This window comes from Perca flavescens, chromosome 14 (genome assembly GCF_004354835.1).
Source record: "Perca flavescens isolate YP-PL-M2 chromosome 14, PFLA_1.0, whole genome shotgun sequence".
In the NCBI taxonomy this organism is placed as follows: domain Eukaryota; kingdom Metazoa; phylum Chordata; class Actinopteri; order Perciformes; family Percidae; genus Perca; species Perca flavescens.
In genome coordinates this window covers 17,320,767-17,343,692 of record NC_041344.1, presented here as the reverse complement: position 1 = coordinate 17,343,692, position 22,926 = coordinate 17,320,767, and the positions used below count along the sequence as shown (strand labels likewise).

General features: G+C 39.3%; 1 protein-coding gene across 3 annotated transcripts in view; it reads left to right on the top strand.

The window, feature by feature from the left end:
• Positions 1–22,926, top strand: part of dtnbp1b (dystrobrevin binding protein 1b) — a 79,367-nt gene that overhangs the window by 10,268 nt on the left and 46,173 nt on the right. For 2 of the 3 annotated variants that reach the window (XM_028597677.1, XM_028597678.1), the window contains exon 2: positions 4,010–4,177. The exons of the other annotated variant lie outside the window; for it this stretch is intronic. In XM_028597677.1, the coding sequence (XP_028453478.1) occupies position 4,177 (1 nt within the window). In that variant the 5' untranslated portion in view covers positions 4,010–4,176. The remainder of the gene's footprint in view (positions 1–4,009; positions 4,178–22,926) is intronic. 3 annotated transcript variants of the gene reach the window in all.

The window sequence follows — 22,926 nt, the reverse complement described above, 5'->3', positions numbered from 1 at the left end:
AAGGAGCTGGTTGAGCCATCACTGCAGCAGCGTTAGCACGTAGGCTACTTCGTTGTGCAGGTTGGCGCAGTTTGTTTTTGTTGCTGTTTGTGGAGCCTGGGCTGTCTACAGAGACCGCTTTTTTTTTTTTTTTTTTTACAGTGTTCAGGGGACAGGCAGCGAGCGGATAGTGAGGAGATGTTTGCTGTATGTGACAAAAAATATTGTAATCTAAAAAACGCGTCACATCACTTAGAGTACTTTTAAGTCTGGTCAAGAAGAGAACATAACATGGTTACAGTAAAGGCAGGTCTTAGGTCAGTGTTCTGTGCGTTTTCTATTATAGTATAGTATTAGTGGTCAGTATGCTGGGTTAAATGTACTTGGAGAAGCTTTTTGTAGACAAGAACTCCCAAATAGACACTGGGGGCCAGATGTACTAACGCTTTTGCGCCCACTTCAGGCGTATTTGTTACGTGCGCGTAAAAGCATGGCGAAGTATGTACAGTACAGGCCAAAAGTTTGGACACACCTTCTCATTCAATGCGTGTTTTTATTTATTTTCATGACTATTTACATTGTAGATTCTCACTGAAGGCATAAAAACTATGAATGAACACATATGGAATTATGTACTTAACAAAAAAGTGTGAAATAACTGAAAACATGTCTTATATTTTAGATTCTTCAAAGTAGCCACCCTTTGCTTTTTTATTAATAAGGGAAAAACTTCCACTAATTAACCCTGACAAAGCACACCTGTGAAGTGAAAACCATTTCAGGTGACTACCTCATGAAGCTCATTGAGAGAACACCAAGGGTTTGCAGAGTTATCAAAAAAAGCAAAGGGTGGCTACTTTGAAGAATCTAAAATATAAGACATGTTTTCAGTTATTTCACACTTTTTTGTTAAGTACATAATTCCAAATGTGTTCATTCATAGTTTTGATGCCTTCAGTGAGAATCTACAATGTAAATAGTCATGGAAATAACGGAAATGCATTGAATTTGAAGGTGTGTCCAAACTTTTGGCCTGTACTGTACAAACAGGCCACACTGAGGTAAAAGCGCAAAGACTGCCTGTTGCAGGTGTCACTGCCCGATGTGAGTCGAGCGCAGATGTGAGTCGTGCATGCTCAGATTTAAACGGTTTAGCCTACGGCATAACGTGTCTTACTGAAATTTGTGAAATCCATAAAATAATAAACTTTTCTCTTTAGATACAATAACAGCAGATGGAAATCATTTCTAAAACGTGTTAGCTATCTATGATTGTTTTGAAAACGCCATTCAAGTGACAGCCTTTGTTGTGTTTGATTGTTAACTTGTAGCCAGCAGCAGCAGTCATTTCAAAAAGTTTTAGCTATCTATGATTGTTTGATTGCTATCGTTAGCTCAAAAAGCCGTTAGCATCTTGTAGGCTACTTGTCGCAAAGTGACGCATGCGCAACTCACATCTGCACTCATCGCAAAGTGACGCATGGGTGACTCAAATCTGCGCTCGACTCACATCGCAAAGTGACAGCAGGAACTGAAAATGGCAAATTGCGCTTTTCTGTGTCATGCATATGCATTCATCTGAGGGTCAAGGGGACAGTGGGATCTTCCCATAAAGATATGGGAGGGGAAGCGTAAAGTGCACCTAATTATGTATTCCGCGGTATGTACCAAAACCGCCCATGAAAGGGTGCCTGTATTTTGCGGTGAAAATTCTCTTAAAAGCAGGTGCAAACCTGGAAGCGGGTTTCCTCGCATATGCCTCCTGGTGAAATGGCAGCAGGAATCAGAGCAAGACGAAGATATAGGCCAAGGAGACGAGCTGAAAAGATTTTTGCCACAAGGATCGCACTTTTTCATTTGAGTGGACACAAAATCATTAAGCGTTACGGATTAAGTAGTCATGCAATATTACGGCTACTGGAAGAAATCAAAGATGACATGGAATCTCCGACTCACTGTTCACATTCCATTCCAGCAGTTGTTAAACTCCTCGCTACGTTACAAATATTGGCATCAGGATAATTTCAAACAGTCATAGCATCAGCAATGGGAATATCGCAGTCTGCACTCAGCCGTATCATAGCACAAGTAGGCTACTTAACGCTTTGCTACAGCGCAATTTACGGTATAGTGGGCGGAGAAAGGCGCTGATTACCCGATGAACTGCAGGTTTGGTAAATATGACTTAAGCTGAAGTAAGCACCGTGCGCTTTTTGGCCATGGCGCTGATAACGCTACGTTCGCAAATGTACGTACATCTGGCCCTGGGTCTCCTCGAATAAAATTGAGTTGTAGCCATTTTAGTTTCCCAGCACCCAACAATTTAAACTTTTGTTAGCACTGTAGCATTCATTATTTCATTAAGAAACATTTACACTTGTAAAGAAAGCATTTAACATCCACAGAAGTAGCTGTAGCAATATATAGTAATGAAAACAGAAACACTACTGAGTGTAAAATGTTTGGGACAGGACATTAACTAAATAGAGGATGAGATATTACGAATGCTCTTTTGGTTTTGTAAATGTTTTTTGGAAGAATCATGTTTAATTTTATGAAAAAGTGGTGTCTAACAGTATATAACACGATATCACGATACATGATATCAACTAACTTGATGTCACTGTTAAAGGGATATGCCACCGTTTGTTGAAATAGGTCTTATCACGGTCTCCCCTAGCTGTAGATAGGTGGGCCAACGCATTTTTTGTGCATGCATTGTTTTAGTCCAGTGCAACACCGGCAGCGCCGCCGCTAGTTAGCTTAGCATAGTGAATGGAATCCTATGTTGCCGGTTAGCATGTTGTGAGTAAAAGTGAGCCAACAAAAGACAAAAAAACAACCTAATTACTTGCACTGAGCCAGGGTAGACCGTGATAAGCACTATTTCAACAAACGGTGGCATATTCCTTTAAAGTGCTGTTTTTGTCTCTAGTAAACATGCTAAATGTAATGAGGCTCTATTGTGCACAATAACAGAGCTGTCTTGTGAAGGCAGAGATAAGAGAACTGACAGGCATTTCTCAGTTATTTCTCTCCATTTCAAGTGTAGCCTATGTACCTGAACTGTGACCACTGTGGCAACCAGTGGTAATGACAGGATAATAGCACATTCAATTTACCCAAATTTACATCAGCTAACATTAGCCACTGGACTTACAACCCCCTGAGTTTCTTGAACTGAGAATATGTTGAACTGAGAATGTATAAATTTTTGCTTCAACTTCTCATTAGTGTGAGAAATAATTTTCTAGTTTCTTAAAGTTACACAGACTTACTCTAATGAATGGATTTTAGCAGAATAGAAGACACCCATGAAAGATTTAAAAAATGAGGCATAGTATCAAATGTCTTCTATATTAAATAGCAGAATACATTAATTGTCTGCTTGTATGGCGTTCCAAGTGTTCTCAGGATGCCTTTATTGCCTTAGGGCTAACTGGTCATACAGGAGGATATGTGTGAGAGTAGATTATGTGTGAGAGAATCACAAGGTCAATATAGTTCTGAGCTGCAGACAAGGATCAGCTTAACCCTGCCTGTTCCAAACAAGATGCTAATAAGTCTCGGTTTAAGAATCAGTTTCTAAGCACTCCCGTCACATCTGCATGTCTATGCTTTTACTTGCTTCTTCGTGTTCCTGCTTCCTCGTGTGCTCCTCCGTCCCTATTATATTCAGCTGTTCACATCTGCCCAAGTGTAACCATTCTGCACGCCTCAGTGAACAGTGCATAGTTCAAATATGTTACACGCACTGCCTGAGGGAGATTCTGGCATCCAAGTTGAACACTTTCAATAGCAACTATAAATACAACATAACAATGAGATATTTTCTTTAAGCGAGCTGTAAGCGCCAATGTAATAATCTTGTTGATTCCCCCAATACCACTTAATGCAAAAATTATTATTTTTACAAGCATTAAAATATATCTGATTACATAAGGAGAAACATGACTATTACTTTTAAATTGTGCAAGAGGGGGTGGATATTATTTTTAGGCAGAGTTGTGTTTTATCCTGTCTTTGTCAGTGGGACACCAAGGATCAAATGGCAGAGGAGGGCTGGAGTGATTGAACATGTGGATGTCCTCGAGTGAAGAGAGGAAAAAGACCAGATGGGGCCAAACAGCCTGGCAGATGTAATCGTGACATGGCCAACAGAGGTGTGGTCTTCAGAGAACCGAGCACGACTAGACAAGTAGGTTTAACCTAAACCTTACAGTATGTACTGTACATCTCAAATGAGACTGTCTTCATAGGAGTCACTATAGCATCACCACGAGGAAAATCTCTTTCTGTTTGAAGTTTTATGATACCAAATGGGTTGTGATGTTTCACTTCAACAGAGGGTGACCAGCCTGTAAACAATGCACTAGGTTAATGATAAAGTAACATTGCAGCATTGGATTCTTTTCTTTTGAACAATTTTAAACAGGTTTTATGTTATCAAATTAAGTAAGATGGTGGTTTACTAAGTTAAGATGGCATACCATATACCAGTGATGGTTGTAATAATATATCGCTACAACGCATTCCTCAATCTTATTCTAGTTTTGTTGAAACAAAAAGTCCCTCTCTATTCTTTATCAAGTCTGAGATGAATGTTACAGCTACATACTGATTATTTTGATCCCTTTGGCCAAATAAGCGAAAGTTTTCCTTTTAAGTATCCATTTAGAGAGATGTGCTTTTACTTATTGCGATCATTTTAGGAAGAAACTGGATGATGTTGACTGTTGACTGTTTTGTGTGTATATTGCACTTTTTCTGGGTCAGCACATAGCAAATAGACCTGTTATGTTTCACTAGGCTAGAACCATAAAATTACTGATTCATACACAACACACTTGCCTGCTCAAAGGTTGCTGTGGTGTTAAGGTGACAAAGTTCAAAAGACAGGATTATCAGTGCCAAAAACTATATTTATGAAGGATAAAACTTTTCATAATTCGGTTTAGCACAGTTAGCAGATTGCCACCAGTGAAGGCACACTAATTTGTTGTACATTTTGATATGTACAGTTCCAGCATATTCCTTAGCATTATCGGTGTATGTTTGTACACACAACTACACACACCATTACACAATCAGCACAGACACTTTCATGCTGATACAGTCTATTAGGAGAGATGTTTCTTCACCCAGGTGTGCAGTTGAAAATGTGTAGTATACATTCACTATCTGTGTGTTCAGCTTTATGCAGATGATACAGTATTATACACTTCCAAAACTAATTTATTACAAATTGAATCAGCTCTGCAGTCTGACTTTGATAGCCTACAACATTGGCTCATAAGAAATAAATTATTACTTAACGAAACCAAATCTCACATTATGATTTTTGGAACTCCACAGACAATCAAATCCAAATTAAAAGGTCACACATGTGTAATTACATGTTTTGATGGTAGTTCGCTCTGAACACACCAAATACCTCGGACTTTGGCTAGACTCTGAGCTCTCATTTAAGTATCATATTGATTATATTTTAAAAAGAATCAATTTTGGTATTGGTGTTCTCTACCGATCCAGAAAATGTTTTTCTCTTACTGTTAGAAAGAAACTTGTGCAACAACTTATCTTACCAATTATGGACTATGCTGATGTTGTATATCAGGTTGCACCCAGCACTAATCTGCTCCCTCTCAATGTTGCTTACAATAGAATCTGTAGATTTGTTCTTGAATGTCCTTTTACTACTCATCACTGTATTATTTATGTCTTCCATCACCCTCAATAAGAAGACATCAGCACTGGTTGCTGTTTATTTACAAATGTATACATTGCAATTACCCTAGTTATCTTATACAGCTTATGGTACCCTTTCCTCTACCTATCACTTGAGACACTCTACACAACTTTTTTTTTCTGTCCCTGCTGTACGTTTCTCAACAGCTAAGAAAGCCTTTAGCTTTAAAGCCCCCTCAGATTGGAATAATCTACCTGTAAATATTCGGTCCATTCTATCTCTCCACTTCTTTAAAAATGCCCTGTTCTCTTATTACAGTACCAACTGTACCTGTCTTTAAGCCTCTACAACACCATAACACCTCTTCTAATATTATGAGTAGTATCCAGTTTCATTCTTACTTTACCACAAACTTGATTATTTGTCTGTTTCTGTTTTGTTAACTGTTGTGTCTAATTATGATTGTACTGTATATTCAATTATTGTTAAGGACCCCCTCGAAAACGAGATGGTGCATCTCAAGGGGTTACTCCTAATAAAGAAATTTTCAACTATCTGAAGAAAACCTGTGTGCCGCTAGAATAAATGGGCTGTCAACACTAGGTTGGATACTGTCAGCTAAGCAGCATTATGAGCAAGGTTGAGAAATGCAGGAGGCAAATCAATCCATATTTTGTGTTGTTCCCTACGTATCTTTGTCCACACACAACACATTTAAAACCTACACACGTATGGTAATTGGAAAGCTTTGCTAAAACTTTTAGAAAAGCAGCAATCTGGTTGTTAGAGAAGGTAAGAATGAACTCTGTGAACTAAAAAGATTTAAATATCCAAGCAAAAGTAAGGCACACTTTATGCTGACTTCAAAAAACGAATGCGACAGCTTTCATTGAACTTGTAAGAAAGAGAAATCTCCAGAAGATAGCAGGGTGGTTTATCTCTAAAGGCAGCCATGGTCCAGGCCCAAAGGCTCTAGGGGAAATCAGTGTGTGTGTGTGTGTGTGTGTGTGTGTGTGTGTGTGTGTGTGTGTGTGTGTGTGTGTGTGTGTGTGTGTGTGTGTGTGTGTGTGTGTGTGTGTGTGTGTGTGTGTGTGTGTGTGTGTGTGTGTGTGTGTCAGAAGTTTTCTCCCTGCTATCTCTCCCACTCTGACGTGCTCTTCCTCTCTCTTGCTTCAATCAGACTAATCATTTTCCTTGTTAATTGCTTCTTCACCCTGCAGAGCTGTCATGTCTCAGACAGACTGACTGTGAGGAGAATAGTAGAGTAGAGTAGTTTGAAGATCTGATGTGTTCTGTGCTACACCTGCTTCAATGTACCAATATGTATCGGGATGTATTGTTCACATTTAGAAGTACCAGATCTAGAACGGTGGCTCATATTTTAGTTGGGTCCTTAGCCTGGTTCCAAGTTTAGGTTTTTAACATAGCACACATAAGAAAAACTTTGGTTACCGGCATAGTAATCAATGTTAATAATTTTTTGACATGACTATTACACTTATGTTGCGTAAGGTCCACGTGCAGTTACCCTGGATAAATAAAGTGGTATAAGTGACACATTGACAACTTCCATGTCATCACTGACTTATGTAAAAAAAAAAAAAGTTGGGCCCAGCCATAGTCTGATATTTGTAAATCCTGCTAAATGTAGTATGTTAATGAGTCTACATGCATCTCTATATCCTGATTATACACATGTGACCTATATACCTAAACTCATCACTTGAGCAAGAGACTGCGTATTATCTAGAATGCGATAAATAATCATAATAATGTCTAATATCTGCCAATATTACAGGCGGTTGACCAGCCAACAGTCTAAGTTACTTTTTATATGGTTCAGATAATGTATAATTTCTTGTGTTTTGCAGCAGTATTATCTCATTCCATCTCCAGACAAAAATCCCTGCTTTTCCAAAGAGGTTTATTGATAAACCGAAATCCATAGGAGCACTTTAGCTAAAGCTGGGATAGCGTAAACTAAATGTGGATTATTACGACAAACTTATCACTGCCAAAATAGCTCATTTCTAAAATCCAGAGACCTCAGTGTTGCAGAGGCCAGAATTTCTGTTCTGTGTTCTAGGCAATCCCCTTTTCACTGCTATTTTAAGGGCAGCCAGAATATATTACTACCTTTTCATGCAGACAAATACTAGGGTTATAAAATAAGATCAACATAGGCCTTGAAAGTTCTGAAATTCTTAGTCAAAAACAGAGGTGTAACATTTATCCATAACAATCTGATATGAATCTCTTGTGTGATGCTGTTAGTTCAGTGTGTGAGCAGGTAACAGGTCAGTGTATTGCCCAAGGACCCTGTCAAATCACATTAGTTGATGCCAGGATAAAGCCTGAGACCTTTCAGTCACAGCTTTCAAACCAAAGCAGAATCATCACTTGTTTTTCCAGCAGCAGTATCAGGAGACAGGCACACATCTGCATAAGCACTGCCTTGACACTGGATAAGGTGCAAAGACACATGGAAAAATCTATGATGTGAACCTTTGCCTTGCAGCCAGACACCACATCACTGTTATACTGTAACTCACCCATTTTATCTATCAGCCCTCTCTTGCCTCTTTTCACATGCCCTAAGTACCTCTCAAGTCTGCTGTCAGTCCTCGCTTTGTTGTTCCTCAAAGATCTTTGGTGCGCAGAATCAATTTAGGATAAGAGGTCTCTAATTCTGGCTGATGGGCATAGAAAAGATGGTCGGACAAGTATAGTTCAAAGCTGACAAGCTGCGTCTGGATACACATTAAAGCTTATTCAGTGCTTTCTGCGTCACCTTGCTGTAGGACACCGAGAGAGAGGGAGAAATATTCACGACTAGATGAGCATCCGGGAAATAGAGTAGGAATTAGAAATGGGTGATAGAGGCAGTACTGTACATAGCCTCCATACAAATCTATGCCTTGTAAGCAATAATGTAATTTAGTTACGCTAACACGCCTTTGTTTTATGCTTTTAAACCAGGAAACACGTGCTTTTGGTGGTTATATCTTGGTAAAAATGACAACAATCCTCATATTTTGATTGTAAGCACTGCAAGTCAGAACATTCAAATTGGTATAGTCTGAGCAATTGGCCAAACTAAAAAGTGGCACAGCGGAATTCATTTACGTGTCTTTGCAAAATAGTTGATGCTGCAAGCATTTCAACAATAAAGAATGTAGGTCAGTTGCAGTATTACCAGCTCTCTAAAAGGAGGGACAAAGCCTGATGGTCCTGATTTTGCACTCAAAGCAAATGAATCTTGCTACTGAATAGAGAAATTGTTTTAACCACATCCTAGGCAAGTGAGTCTATATTAGATATGTGGCCCACCAGGTATACTGCAGACGTACGTACATAAAGACTTGGTCACTTTGTGTTTGGAGGGAGGGACAGTTGCTGTGTTGTGCCTGTCTGACATGTGGTGTTGGCTCAGGTCCAAATTAGCACACTTCCTGGTGACTACAACAGCTGCCAACACTGCTGCCCATAGGGGTATGTGATATGCTTCAGCAAAGCACAAGGCCACATATCAATCTTTTCACATTGTGTTGAAGTCCCAAAGCATGTCTCCCCTACCGGGCCACTATTGTTTGGCATATCACAGCTACAAATGATAGCGGAAAAGGCTTAGCTAATTCGCTGGCCATTAAAGAATGAATGAAAGAAATATAATGCAATAAAGAATGAATGAAAACAAAATAATGCAATATTGATTGATTGATATATGATTGATAGATTTTTCAGACTGACGGCTGTATGTTTCGAAAATGTTTAGACAGCTGACTGATACGAGTCCTGCAATGAACTGGTGACCTGTATTTTTTTACCATTCCCTGTGCATGCTGGGAGAGGCCCCATGATCATGATTAGGTATAGAAAATTGGTGGATAAATAGACCATGGGATAAGAAATATAAGATCAATAGTGTGTGACGAAGACACTAGTTGGAGTGCACTAACAAACCAGAGTTTTATGCAGTAGCTGCTGTATCTACAATATATATAATTGCAATTTCTTGTATCATTCTGCTAAGATGCAGTTATGCACCATCTGTAAGATAATTAACCATTCATGCGTCTATCTGATGCTTTACCACATTCTGTAAAAAGATGGAAAAGCATGTTCTCTGCTTGTGATTCTTCTCAGTCACTGGAGTCTGCAGTCTATCCTTACATGCATTAGGCACAAAGGCAGGAAACATTCTTGATAGGTCAGTCCATCACAGAGCTAACATAGAAACACAACTCATTGTAAATTCACACTATAAATAACTTCGACAACTCCCCAGGAGTCCATGTCTTTCCAGTTTGATATTTAGTACACAATATAGAGCAAGACATCTGTGAAAATGTGGCAACGTTTTTTGGCTAAAAATCCATTAACAGTCACTTGCCATTTAAATTTTCATGTCCAGCTTTCCATACTTATGTGTCTCCAGCTGACAGGGGGCAAATTCATTTGTTTAATTCTACTTGGTGAAGCAGATACATTTTTTGACATGCAAAACTTCCTGAAACTTCATTAAGAGACAACTTCTAACATTAACATGTGACTGAATTTGTAGACGCAACTGGAATTTAGGTTGCTCCTACTCATGATGAATAATTTCAACCAAATAAATATTCTATTTTGAACATATTCGATGCAGAGGAAATAAAAAAAAAATGCCTCAGTCTCACCATCTCCGTTTACACATTGTGAAGAGAGTAGGGAGTTCTGGCAGCAGTTCAGATGTCACCATTAAGTTGTATGTGGGCTGAAGTGTGAAAATGTTACATCTATTAGGCGTCTCCTCTAGCATCTTCATTATTACTGTGGAAAGGTTTTCTTTTTAAAGTGGAGTAATTGCAGTTGAGTAGGTACACCTGCCACACATTCCCCAGAATGAACACCAAACCACAACTCCTTTCTGACAGATATGGAGTACGCTTCACTTTGGATCAGAGCTCAGTGAGTCAGGAGGATATTTCTAGGTCAGTGAAACAGACAAGTAGTAGTATACATTTCAGATGTACTGTAGATCTCATCCATCTCTCAGAGATGGAGAGAGTGTGTATTGCTTTATTTAGCTAGGTTATCTGTTTGCTCATTGAAGCAATCCTGCCCTTGTTTCATGTCTTATTCATGACCAACATGCCAGTGGTAAATGTTTCATTTTATAAATGAGGAATTCAAAATGAACTCTATTTATAGCCAGTAGAAACCGTTACACTGAGGAAACACTGTTCATCAAAATCAGCTCATGCATACATACATGTGTATTTCCTGTAGCGTGAAGAGTATTTTTGTGCTGTATGAAATGCTTTTTTCAGGGCAACATTGCTGAAGCTTTGCATGTTTTTAGGTGGAGTGTCTTTAAGTGGGCACGTTTCTTGAAAATTAGCCTGATGTGCTTGAATATGTGGCCTATGAAATTGGAAAGACTCACCCTCTGCTGGTACAGTTGATACAGAAGTATCAAAATTCATGATGCCTAACAATGAATGTTTTTTTTTTTTCCCATAAAACATTTGCAGAGCTGATTTTGTTGTTAATACTTTCATTGTTTACATCTGACTTGCTAGCAGTCTTTGCTGGAGCATTGCTGCACTCCTTGGTGCTTTACCACCATGTGTAGATTAGTGGAATAGTGTGAAACCATTGGCTGGACAGTGTATCGCATCACATGTGAGCATGTGCGTTTGTGTCCACGTGCATGTGCACAAGAAAATGGAAACACTCTTATAAAAACATAGCAACACTGGTGGTCATAAGCTAACAGCCTTTAAGCCAACCTTTGATGAATCTAAATACTTCTGTGAACTTAAAGATAAATCTTAATGAACTTATTTAACCTGTTTGTAGTTTGTAGTTCTATCCCTGTGATTTATATAAGCCTGTGATTGAATAAATGGTGGTTTGAATTTTCTGAGATTTTGCCACTGGTATAAAAACTTCTGTGTAGGCTCCAGCAAATCACTACAGGACGAAAGGGCAACACAGCCAAGCTGCCTCCTGTACATTTTCTGTACTTCATTTAGTTTTCTTTGTTTTGTTTTTACATTTGGATTGTGCCTTAAAAATAAACTATTTGTCTCCAAAATACATAAAAGACAAACGGACACACAGAGCTTTTTATCTGTGTTTTAGTGTCACCACTTCTACAACTGTAGATTAGATTTATATAGAGAGATAAAGTATTCCATAGTAGACAAGATAAACCCTTAGTATGTATATTCAAACAAGCCACTAGGTTTCAAACAAACCACTAGGCTAGATTAATTAAACTTGTTAACCTCTGCTGCTGAAAGCTTACACTGACAAAACTCCCTACTAAAATGGAATTACTGGAATTGTTGGGTCTTTGTAAATTATAGAGTGGTCTAGATCTACTCTATTTGTAGAGTGTCTTGAGATAACTCTTGTTATGATTTGATACTATAAATACAATTGAATTAAAACATTGAACCACTAGATGGGGACATTGATCCATTAAAATCCAGTGATCCATCATCATCTCTTTTCTCAGTATGATCTGTTAGTACTACTTTCAAATAGAGTTGAGCTTTTACATTAAATGTAAGAGTTAAAAGCAGATTAGAGTTAGTGGTGTCTCACTTTACTGCTCTGCTTCTAGGTGACCTAGAGTTCAGAATTATAGTTACCACTTTGGGCTCATATCTTAATTCATACATGTAGTGTCACAAATGTACAATGAAATGAAAAATGTATATCATTGATATAATTACTTAAAATGTCTGTCTTTCTAAATTATGTGAAAGTCTATGAACTTTTAATGCACCTGCCCTAATCACATTTTGAGTGCAGACACAGAAATCATTATTATATTATTTATATTTCTTTTATTATTTACCTGGTTTAAAAAAGATGGAAAACTAATCACTTAATTAAGAAGATGAGTGATGATAGGACTCAAGCTTGATATGAAAGACATTAGAATATGAGAATAGAATAGTATCATTTTCCCTGCAAGAATGTAACTTTCTGGCATTATATCCCATACTATTGTTGTATTTTGCCAATTAAAATGTCACATTAGAATATATCTCTCGAGTGATGTTTCAAAAGAGTGGTGTTTCAAAATCCCACTAGGTATAATTAGATGGTAGCATGTCTCAGACAAAAAAGATAAATAGAAAAAGATTTACAGTAAATGGGATCAGATAAAATAAAAAGAAACATTGCACACCGATATAAGCATTACCATAACTCTGTAGTTCCATCATTCCTGACTTGTACATCACGATATAGACGAACAAACTCCCTCTTTCTTATATTTCCCCTTGTGTCTTTGCAAATATGTGTGTGTGGTGCATTGCGTGATACCCTGTGGAATAGACATGCAGAGCTTTTGATTCTGACTGTGACAGGGCAGTCTCAGTGGAATACACTGCATCACTCTGTGGCTGAAGAAAAAAGTCTGCTCGTACAGCAAGCTCGAGGAACTATTTTTCCCTCTCACTCCCACTTTTTTCTTTCGGATTTTCTTTTTGCTTCGTCATATTACTCGCCACTGAGCTGGAGTCTGTTGATTAACAAAGTTCTCTCCTCTCCTAAGAGAGCACACACAGACGTGTGTGTGTGTGTGTGTGTGTGTGTGTGTGTGTGTGTGTGTGTGTGTGCGCGTGTGTGTGCACAGACAAAGACACAATCCTTTATCGTAATCCCTACTGCTTTGAACACTGACTTTATCACATCTGACTGAGTGGATTTTTATACAGCCTCTCTTTACAGTCTATGGAGATGGTAGTAGGATGACTTGACTTTCCTATGAGCTTTCTAGCTTTCTACAGCAGCAGGAGGAGTGATTGGGTAATATGCAGCTGCCTGTGGGTGTAATGCTTCAGTATGCCTCTATGAATATGTGGATCTGATTGTATTCCTCAAACATCCTGCGGTTTCTTTCTTCATTTCCCTGCTCCCTTTTTCTGCATGCATTTTGACTTTGCCAACTGTGCTCATACATTTATTCTCGTGAAATGGATCGGGAATTACTTTTTTTTTTTCAGACAGTTTGCCTAATCATTTCTTTTTTGCCTATCATTCACACTTACACAGTTAGACAAATCCTCAATTGGGAGCTGCCCAGAGCAGTTTTCTCCTGCACTGGAACTACAACCCTGTAAAAAACACATTTAGTCTAAAGATATGTCCGATAAGTCTCAGATATGTCAGGAAAGAGAGAAATGGAACCTAAGATTTCATTAGCGTACAGCAAGACACTAGACATTTAAATTGGACCGACTATCAAAGCATCCAGAAGAATGTGCACCTGTCACTGGTGGAGCCATTCAGCTCTGCAGCATGTGATGAGACACTCAGCCTTCTCTTCCACACGCATACACAATGTCATATGTCATATGTCAAGGGTTGGGTACCTTTCACATCTGAACCAATACCACTACCGATACCGGTACCTGGAATTCGGTTCCGGTACCCAACGGTACTTTTTTCGGTACTTTCCCTCTGTAATTACAAAAAAAATATTTCAGTTGTAAAAATAATTCCAAACCTATTTACTTAGAACATTATGTTATTTATTTAGAATATTTTACACTGACAGAAATTAAACAAAAACAAAAATAAAACCCCTCCCTTTCTCCTCCCAAACCCGTCCCTACAAATTTTAAATTGAATAATTATTCAACTTTTATTTGTATATTACTCTATTTTAGCCTGTTTAATTTTCATCATGACCGTTTTTAACTGCTCTTTAGTGTTTCATGTAAAGCACTTTGAATTGCCTTGTTGCTGAAAGGTGCTATAGAAATAAAGTTGCCTTGCCTTCAAACCTCAGCCTGTCAGTCAGTCCCCAGGGCACAGAAACCACCGTTGTGCCTGCTCAGAGGAAGTGTAATGTCAACAGCACCGCGACCGCTTTCGGCTCTCTATCAATATCATATCGCAGCAAACGCTGTCTGCGTGAAGTTTTGAAAAACTGTAACCACACTTGAAACCACTTTACTGGCATTGCCGTGGCAGAGCCGACGTAGTTTGCTCCGTCCGCACCTATGCGCTCGCGTGTGTCGGACCTCTGCTCTCTGTCAACATGCAGAGAGGACAGATAAGCTTGGGCTTACTCTCAGGTACCGAAATTAGGCACCGTTTGATTTTACGTCAACCAATACTCGTTAGTACTGACGTCGGTTCATTCGGTCGATTCGGTCGGTACTGGTAAAAGTACCGGGTTCGGTACCCAACCCTACATATGTCACATGTGACATGAGCTTTTGTCAAGTTTAGGAGCACATGTGGAGGGGCAGAAATAGAACAAATGAGTTTGATTCCACTAAGTCATTTCTGGATTCAGAAAAGGAATCATGGTTCCAGTTTAGTAATTAATGTATGCTTACATCTACAACTGCAAACTGCTGTACATCAGCAGACCGCCCTGCGCTGTATGCCATGCTGCCTGAATCTCACACTGTCCAAAGTACTGAACATATATAGGTGCTGGTGTCCACGCAAGACTTCATAGACCATTCTGCTGAACTTGGATCTCACAGTCCCTTAAATTTGAATATCAAATAGAAAAAGCTGCTCCAGCTTAAATGAACCTACATTTTAGATAAAAGTAATGTTCCATAACACTGAAACTTGTCAGGGGAGGATATCTGTATATTGGATATGTGTAGTAGCAGCCATGCTTTCTTAAAAAGTACACATATGTGTACTGCATGTCCCAGTGCTCTACCATTGATTCTCTAGAACAGAGAATGAATGAGCATAAAGATATTGTTAAAAGATGAACAGCTGTGAACCCACAACAGAGTAATGTTGCTCTGAGGCTAGAAAGCCAGTCATTATCTAATCCTCTCTTTGACTGAGCAACTGGCAACTTTGCCTGATTGACAATGCTGCATTTCAAGACAACAGCAGGGAAAAACAATCATTCACTCTGTTTTGTATTCATGCCACATCTTCCCACAGTTGTCTCTCTTGCTGTCGGCATCTTCTGTCAAGGGATGTTTTGTTCCCATCACAATCTCATTTAACAATTTCAGGGTACATTTTTAAAATTCGTTGTAGTAATTTTAGAGCAATCCCGTCTGCAGTCTGTTTTGGTACTGTTGTTGAGCTTTTGGAAAATTTGAATTTAGCACTCATTATGTTGCATTTGTCTAAAACACTTTCATGGATACAATTTCTATCCAATTTATAGGTTATCTTTACTGTATGTCAATCAATGTGACATTTCTTCCTATTTTGATAGACAGTATTTTGGCATTAAATACTACATTTAAGATGGACTAAAATTCACTTAAAGCTTTAGTGCATAACTTTTTGATATTAATGAACGTCCGTTACATTCAAACCACTGCCAAATGAGTTGCTACAAAGCTAATTAAGACGGTCAGCTACAACTCTCTTTGTATTTATTAGTATGGCTATGTTCAGAAACAACAAGCAACTTTCGCGCGCAGAAACTTGAATGAAGATAATTACCTCTTCTGAAGAGTCCATCATGTTTGTTTTAATCCTCCGTGTCCTCCTTGGCTACTAGCAACTGCGTGGAGGAGGGTGGGGGCGGTGTGCAATCAAGGCTTGTATCATGTGGACGTGCCGACAGTTTTGTTGTCGTTACTTAGAATTCCTCATGGGGGCGACAGCAACTACACACTATACAGAAACTTTAAGATAATAAAGATTTTAAATGCTATGGATATCATAGTATATGGAACCTTTTCACAATACTTGAGGCCCAATCAGGGATACAATACAACACAGAAAAGCATCTTACCCTTCGTTAATGTTGAAGTATTTTGCTTTTCTTACACTAGATGGGGCTATCCTATGACAAAACATGTCAGGCAACATGCACACTTTTGTTTCTACCTTTTTCAGGCTGATTCACCTAATATGTTTTGCATGTTTAGCCTATCAAATGAAAATTGTGCATGCTTGACATAAGTGACATTTTGCGAAGTATACCAGATTTCTTGGTTGTTTGATTTACTATTCATGCAGCTAAGGGTGTCTATTCATTACATTATGATTTGGTATCACCTTGCATGAACTTAGCATGTGCTTGCAAAATATAAATTATTGTGAACAGTGAGCCCTCTTGCCTGCTTTTATTTTTTGTATTGAAGCTAGAATTGATTTAAATGTTGTACACTGCATTGCTGCACAATGATTACATAACCTACATAACCTTTGACAATAATCAGAGTGGACATGATGGTCACTGTGATGGATTATCTATCTTTAGCAAACTTCAAGTCTTTATTCTGCCGGGCCACTTTTAAAGGGGGGCAACATGAGGGGGGAGGAAAATCATTTCAGTTCTAAAAGGCTGGCTTTTCATGGTCTAATGTAGTCTATCAAAAAGGCTCCCTGTGGCAAGAAAGGGGGAAAATTCAAAGTGATGACAAGACTAGTGGCACAGGTCAGTCATTGCCTGTAGCAGTTGTGGTAGGTAGCAGAACAGAGAGATGAGAGGTCATTGTACTTTAAAAACATGAGAGGACAAAATTGGATGTGTGATTGGGTTTAGGATGTTTAGGAGGTTTTGCAGTGACACAGCAGCAGGCTTGTGTAGGGAGGTGTTGAGTGGGAGCAACTAACATGAAAAACTTTCATACTGCCGTTTTCACTTGGAAAACCACAAGGCCAAGAAGACACATATTACATATACGCATATCATGTTCATAGGACAACCGATTAAAGTTTTCTTCTACTCTCCACAGCATTGGTCCTTGTTAAACAACCTTACAAAGCAGGAATTCCATAACCATTATGCATTTCAACCATTTAATGTACCTTCTTTTCCAGACATACAATGCTAATGTAACTGAATATGCTCAAATCCATTAATAAAAATTGTAGGCAGCCTAGTGGCATATTGCTTAAAAAAAATGATAGCACCCAGAAAAAGGAAATGATTGCGCCTTCAATTTTGGGGGTCTCTAAAATATTGACAATATGCTATTTTTGCCATGCATTTCTATTTTTCTGTATCTTTATCAAATGGATCATGTGTAAAATTAGGCTATTATTGATATATGATTCATGCATGAGGGTGATTCATCACTAATTCACTTTAATAAAGATACCAACATGCATGTTATTCCTGCCATCACAATCAAAGCTGGCGGTGCAACATCAACAACTTCACTCTGCAGAGTATACTGTGCCCTGCTTTAGTTGGCTGTATTGTATCATACAGTGATGCTTGGTTTTGATCCCCATGTGGAAGTTTGATGTTGTCATGAACTGATTATTATATATCAGATGCACTGACATAAAGCAAGTAGGCCTACATGCTTGCAGCTATGAATGTTTCTTTGAGAGTCACAGTTAAGGCGGTTTTATGCTTCTGCGTCAAATCGACGGCGTACCCCCGCAGACCCCTCTGCGTCGCCGCAAACCCCTCTCTGAGCCCTCCGCTGTAGCTCGACGTGCACCTCCAAAAATGCGTAACTTTGCGTTGAGGCGACGCAGACCGCAAGGACTGTGATTGGTCAACTCGTCCTGTGTGTTGATAGTCAGTGTTTCAAGCAGCCTACTGTGGGGAGTAGCAACATGCTAGTTCACTGACATAAGCTTTGCAAATAAACTCAGACATATTTTGGTTACAATGACGGGGTTATCCATTTGTAAAGTGTCTATGGACCCTTTGCAAACACGTGACCACGACCATGTGACAACGCCATAACGGATGGCAGAATCACCGGAAGCACAAGCTAAACAGTGTAGTAGATGAGCAGAAAGTTTCATAAGTTTCATTGGCCCTCATTTACGAAACGAACGTACGACAGAAAACAAGCGTAATTCCACCGTACGGTCATTTCCACGCAAAGCACAGCATTTATCAATATGGACGTTGGCGGAGGCTACGATCAAATCTCACGTCAAGTTTAAACTCGTGTACGCATGTTTTCGAGTCAGTGTAGACTTGCGGTGCAGCATATAATCAGTTTAACAGGAGAAGGAGAAGTTATCAGTTGATCACTTATCGGCATCTGGCTCTTTTAGAAGACCTTTATGCGCCAGTACAACAGTGCACACATACGCACATGGGCCACGGTAGAGCGCTCCATCGGATTGATTAAGGGCAGATGGCTCTGTCTTGCATCAGCGGCAGGGACCCTATACACGCCAGAAAACGTCTGCAACATTGTTTTAGCCTGTGGGTTTCTCCACAACATCGCGCAGGAAAACAGGGTGCCATAAATGCAGCGATGGAGCCAGATGACCCGATGCCAGCTCACGGTTGCCTGGCTCTGACTCATGAAAAAAAGAGTAAAACAAGTAAAATAAAAGACACTGCATAAACTATTTTTTTAAATATAGGTACACCTATATGTAAGCCTAAGACATTGCAATATAAGCCTGTATATTACTATTAGGACTATAGCATACACATGTCAAGGATGTATAAATTAAATAAACTTCAGCTGGAGTTTACTACGGCATGTTGACCGCATTAGTGATCTCTTTCCATTCCGCATTCTTTCTACAGCCTTTAATACCAGTGACCAGGCTGCCAAATAGTACACACATTAGTGCAAATGAACCTGAGATATCCGGGTTTCAATCTCCACCTCTGAAAAGTGCCGATTTTAGCCGGATTACGTCTTGCCGTGTCGTAAATTGTAGGGGCGAGGCCTTATAACCCAAAATACATTGGGGCGTGATATTTAAATTACGATTGTTTCCAGCCACTGCATTTATCAATGTACAACCATTGTTACGCTGTGATTGGTGTGATACGAACGTTTCATGAATCACACGTGAAGTAAGATGATTTCTGCGCTCATATCCGCTGGTTTCTACATTAGGTTGATAAATGAGGGCCAATCAGTTTAAACAGTAAATAAACTGTAATAATAATACTATCTTCTTCTTTATGGCTTCTTCTATTGAACGACAAGTTGTCGTGCCATTATCGGTCGAGGTAGGGCATCTGGTAGGTGCTCACAAAGTATTTGGAGAAATTGGAGATCGCAGGATTGGATTCCGGCCCTTACCTTCTTCCTCCCTCCAATTTCACGGACCTCATTAATTCGCCAAGTCTGCCCAACTTCAGTCCAAACCGCACAACAAGAAATAACCATTTTATTATATGAGCGAACATGTATGCGTTTGACTTGCCGTCCGTCTACATTAACAGCATAGCTCTTCCGCCGTCCGTCATGGCATTCATAATTCGCGCGAGTAGAGCGTGACGTCACGTGCTAAGGGTCTATATGTCAGTAATGTTTTGAAATTAGCACTTCGCCAGCAAGCAGTACTTTGTGGGCAGATGTGCTAAAGTTTGCTTGCTAACATAACATAAACTGGCTGGCAGACCGCTTGCAGATAACCTCAGACTTTGCAAAGCAACCCCGAGGCAGAACTTTATTATTATTAATAATTAATTAATTATTAATACAAATAATTATATTACAGTGCTGTAGTTTAATATTGATGCCACTAATTTGTTTGAATTTTAGCATTTCTATATTCTTTTAATGTCTGAAAACCTGTGAAAGCCTGCTCAAAGTCTATCCCACCGTTCTGTAAAAGGGCCTATAAAATGTAGTTTTCTTGATCAGAATGTAAATAACAAACTGTCCCCACTATCCCATTGCGCACTGGCTCTTTTTAATTGAAATTACTAAGGCTTGTGATTAACATGGGAGCCATAATGCATCCTTAATGATTCCTGAAATGACGTCTCCTCGAATTGGCCAATGCAAGAACAGATGGCCCCACGGGTGGAATCCAGACACGCTCACTGTGCTTGTGACAACTTTGAAAACTGTGTGTGTGTGTGTGTGTGTGTGTGTGTGTGTGTGTGTGTGTGTGTGTGTGTGTGAGAGAGACCGTTAATGTCTGAACATTTGTGTATATGTGAATGTGTGTTCACACAGTGTGATGTATTTCATTTAATTTGCTCCTGCAGGCTTTTGCTCTCAATAAGAACATGCTCTCAGTCAGCCAGTGTGGTTACATAAGAATAAGTATAAAAACAGTGTGTTTTGCATGTTTTACCTATATACCCATGTCCATGGAGGTTACCTTGGGTTTTGGCAGGATGTGTTCACTTCCTGTCAGTAGATTTTCTTCCATCTACAGAAAACATGTACAGGGGTCTCTGTCTGTATCACTTCCTCTAGTTGTTTGCTCGTAGTCTGCTAGCCGACCTCCTATGTTTGACAAAACTGTGAGTGGTAGAAACCGTTACAGGTGTTGGATGTGTCTCTCTAGCCTCGAGCTCATACCCCCAAAACCCCAAGATGAGAGACTTGTTGACATAAGAGATGCCAGTCAAGATCATGACAGAAGCTAAATGTTGACATCTGAAGACAGCATCTGTTGCCTCCTACACCTATTATTGACTTTGTCAAGCACACACACATGTAAGTGCTGGCATGTACACATACCCATTAAAATGTCTATCTGGTCACATACCACTCTTACGGCTGGATTATAAAATGAACAATTAAATGAACAATATTTTAAACGAAATAATCTCAAGAAGTGTAGGTATATTTTTAATACGTAAACTAGTACAAAACCGAAGGCAAATGGACAACAGTGATAAGTAGAGAAGACTTGCAAATTATGTTGACTATCACAGAGTAGATACTGAAAAAGGCTTTGGTCTTCACAGTCAGTACTGTTTCAATGGAATAGTAATATGTTGTAACCCAAATGTGATCTGAATGGTAATATGTAGGTACATTCTCATATCTTTGTTTTATTTGAAAAAAACAATTCTGTCAAGTCTATCAAGATTCTCTCCTTGACTTGACTCCTTGTCTTTCATTCAAATTTTCTATCTATTGTCAGTAGATAATACTGTCTCCCTAGTCCTTGTCTTCAGTCCCTTGTTCCACCCACCTTTCCCTGGATCCAATCCTGAAAGTCCTTTCAACCTTCCAGCCATCTCCCCTGTAAATCCTCTTTTTTATGTTTGACTTCACTGGTAATAAGATACTGTATGCGCTATGGGGACTACAGGGGACTATGAACCATCGCAAAACTGCTTTTATTGTGTCGTGATGTCAAAGAAAGTGTGATCCAACAGGGCAAAAAAGGAAAATAAAGAGAAATGCCTGAGGTGTAGAGTTGCCTGGCAACATCTTCCCACCTTTGTGTGAGTTGGCCTTCATCAGATTGCAGGGTAGACATTTAGAAACAATCCTGCATAAAAGTTGGTTTGCACACACTTGTGAGAGGCATGAACAAGAGAAGGAGAAAAGGAACTTCTAAAGAATAATGTGCTACCATATGGGGTGACGATCTAGTTACAAAATATATACTGTATATAAAAAGAGAGAGGGAAAAAAAATACCACATATCTTTTTTTCCCTCTCCCTTTTTATACAGAGGATCTTATGGCTGTACAACCCACTGCTGGGTTTCCATTAAGGGGGCCAACACCGCGAAACACTTCTTCAAAGGAAAAAAAAAAAGTGTTATTTCCTGTTGCTGTATTCGATGGTTGAGATGACTGCAGAGACAAAGACCTAGGGTTAGGGGATTGGTCAGGGGATAGGACCTTTACAGCATGGACACCTGACCAATAGTAGTGTGTGAATGGTGGGCGGGTCTTGGCGTGGCCATAGTGGGAAAAAAAATATTGCATCCGGGTGATGCTGCGCTTCGGTAGCCATCATGTTGAATGTAAACAAAAAGCTGCTCGCCGTTGCTGCACTATCGTCGTCACGTAAAGCCCACCTCAACGGTTGTGATTGGTGCCTCAATTTTGGGGACATTGGAAATGGTTTTGAATGAGCTCTTTGCCAGACTGACTTGCAGAGCAAATCTCAAATTTGCCGGAAGTTCGTCAGGGTTTACCCAGGCTAGTGTAATTACTTCCACCAACTAATCAAAGTATTCTCGTAAGCATAGAATCTGCCATTCAGAATCATTCAGAATACATAGGAGTGACTTGCTCGCGAAGTCGTACTTCTTGGAATAATACGGTCACCGTATGAGTTCTAACGTTTTCGGAATGGGGCGGGGGGGGTAGAAAGTAATATTCAGTTGGTTGTCATATACAATTTCACTGCTAGATGGGAGAAATTCTTACACAATGTAGCTTTAAAGAGCTCTTTTCTAGCTTAGTGAAGGATTAGAAGTCCAAGGCCTGCCTACCCAGAGCCACTGGATTCAACATTGTGTACATAATATCAGACACAACTGAATGGATTTAGGTAAACCTTGATTGTCATATTTTCAAGATTAGTGATAATGCTAATGGGGTGCACTGAACTGTTAATTCACTTATCTACATTTCACAATACACAATCTCACACACTGTT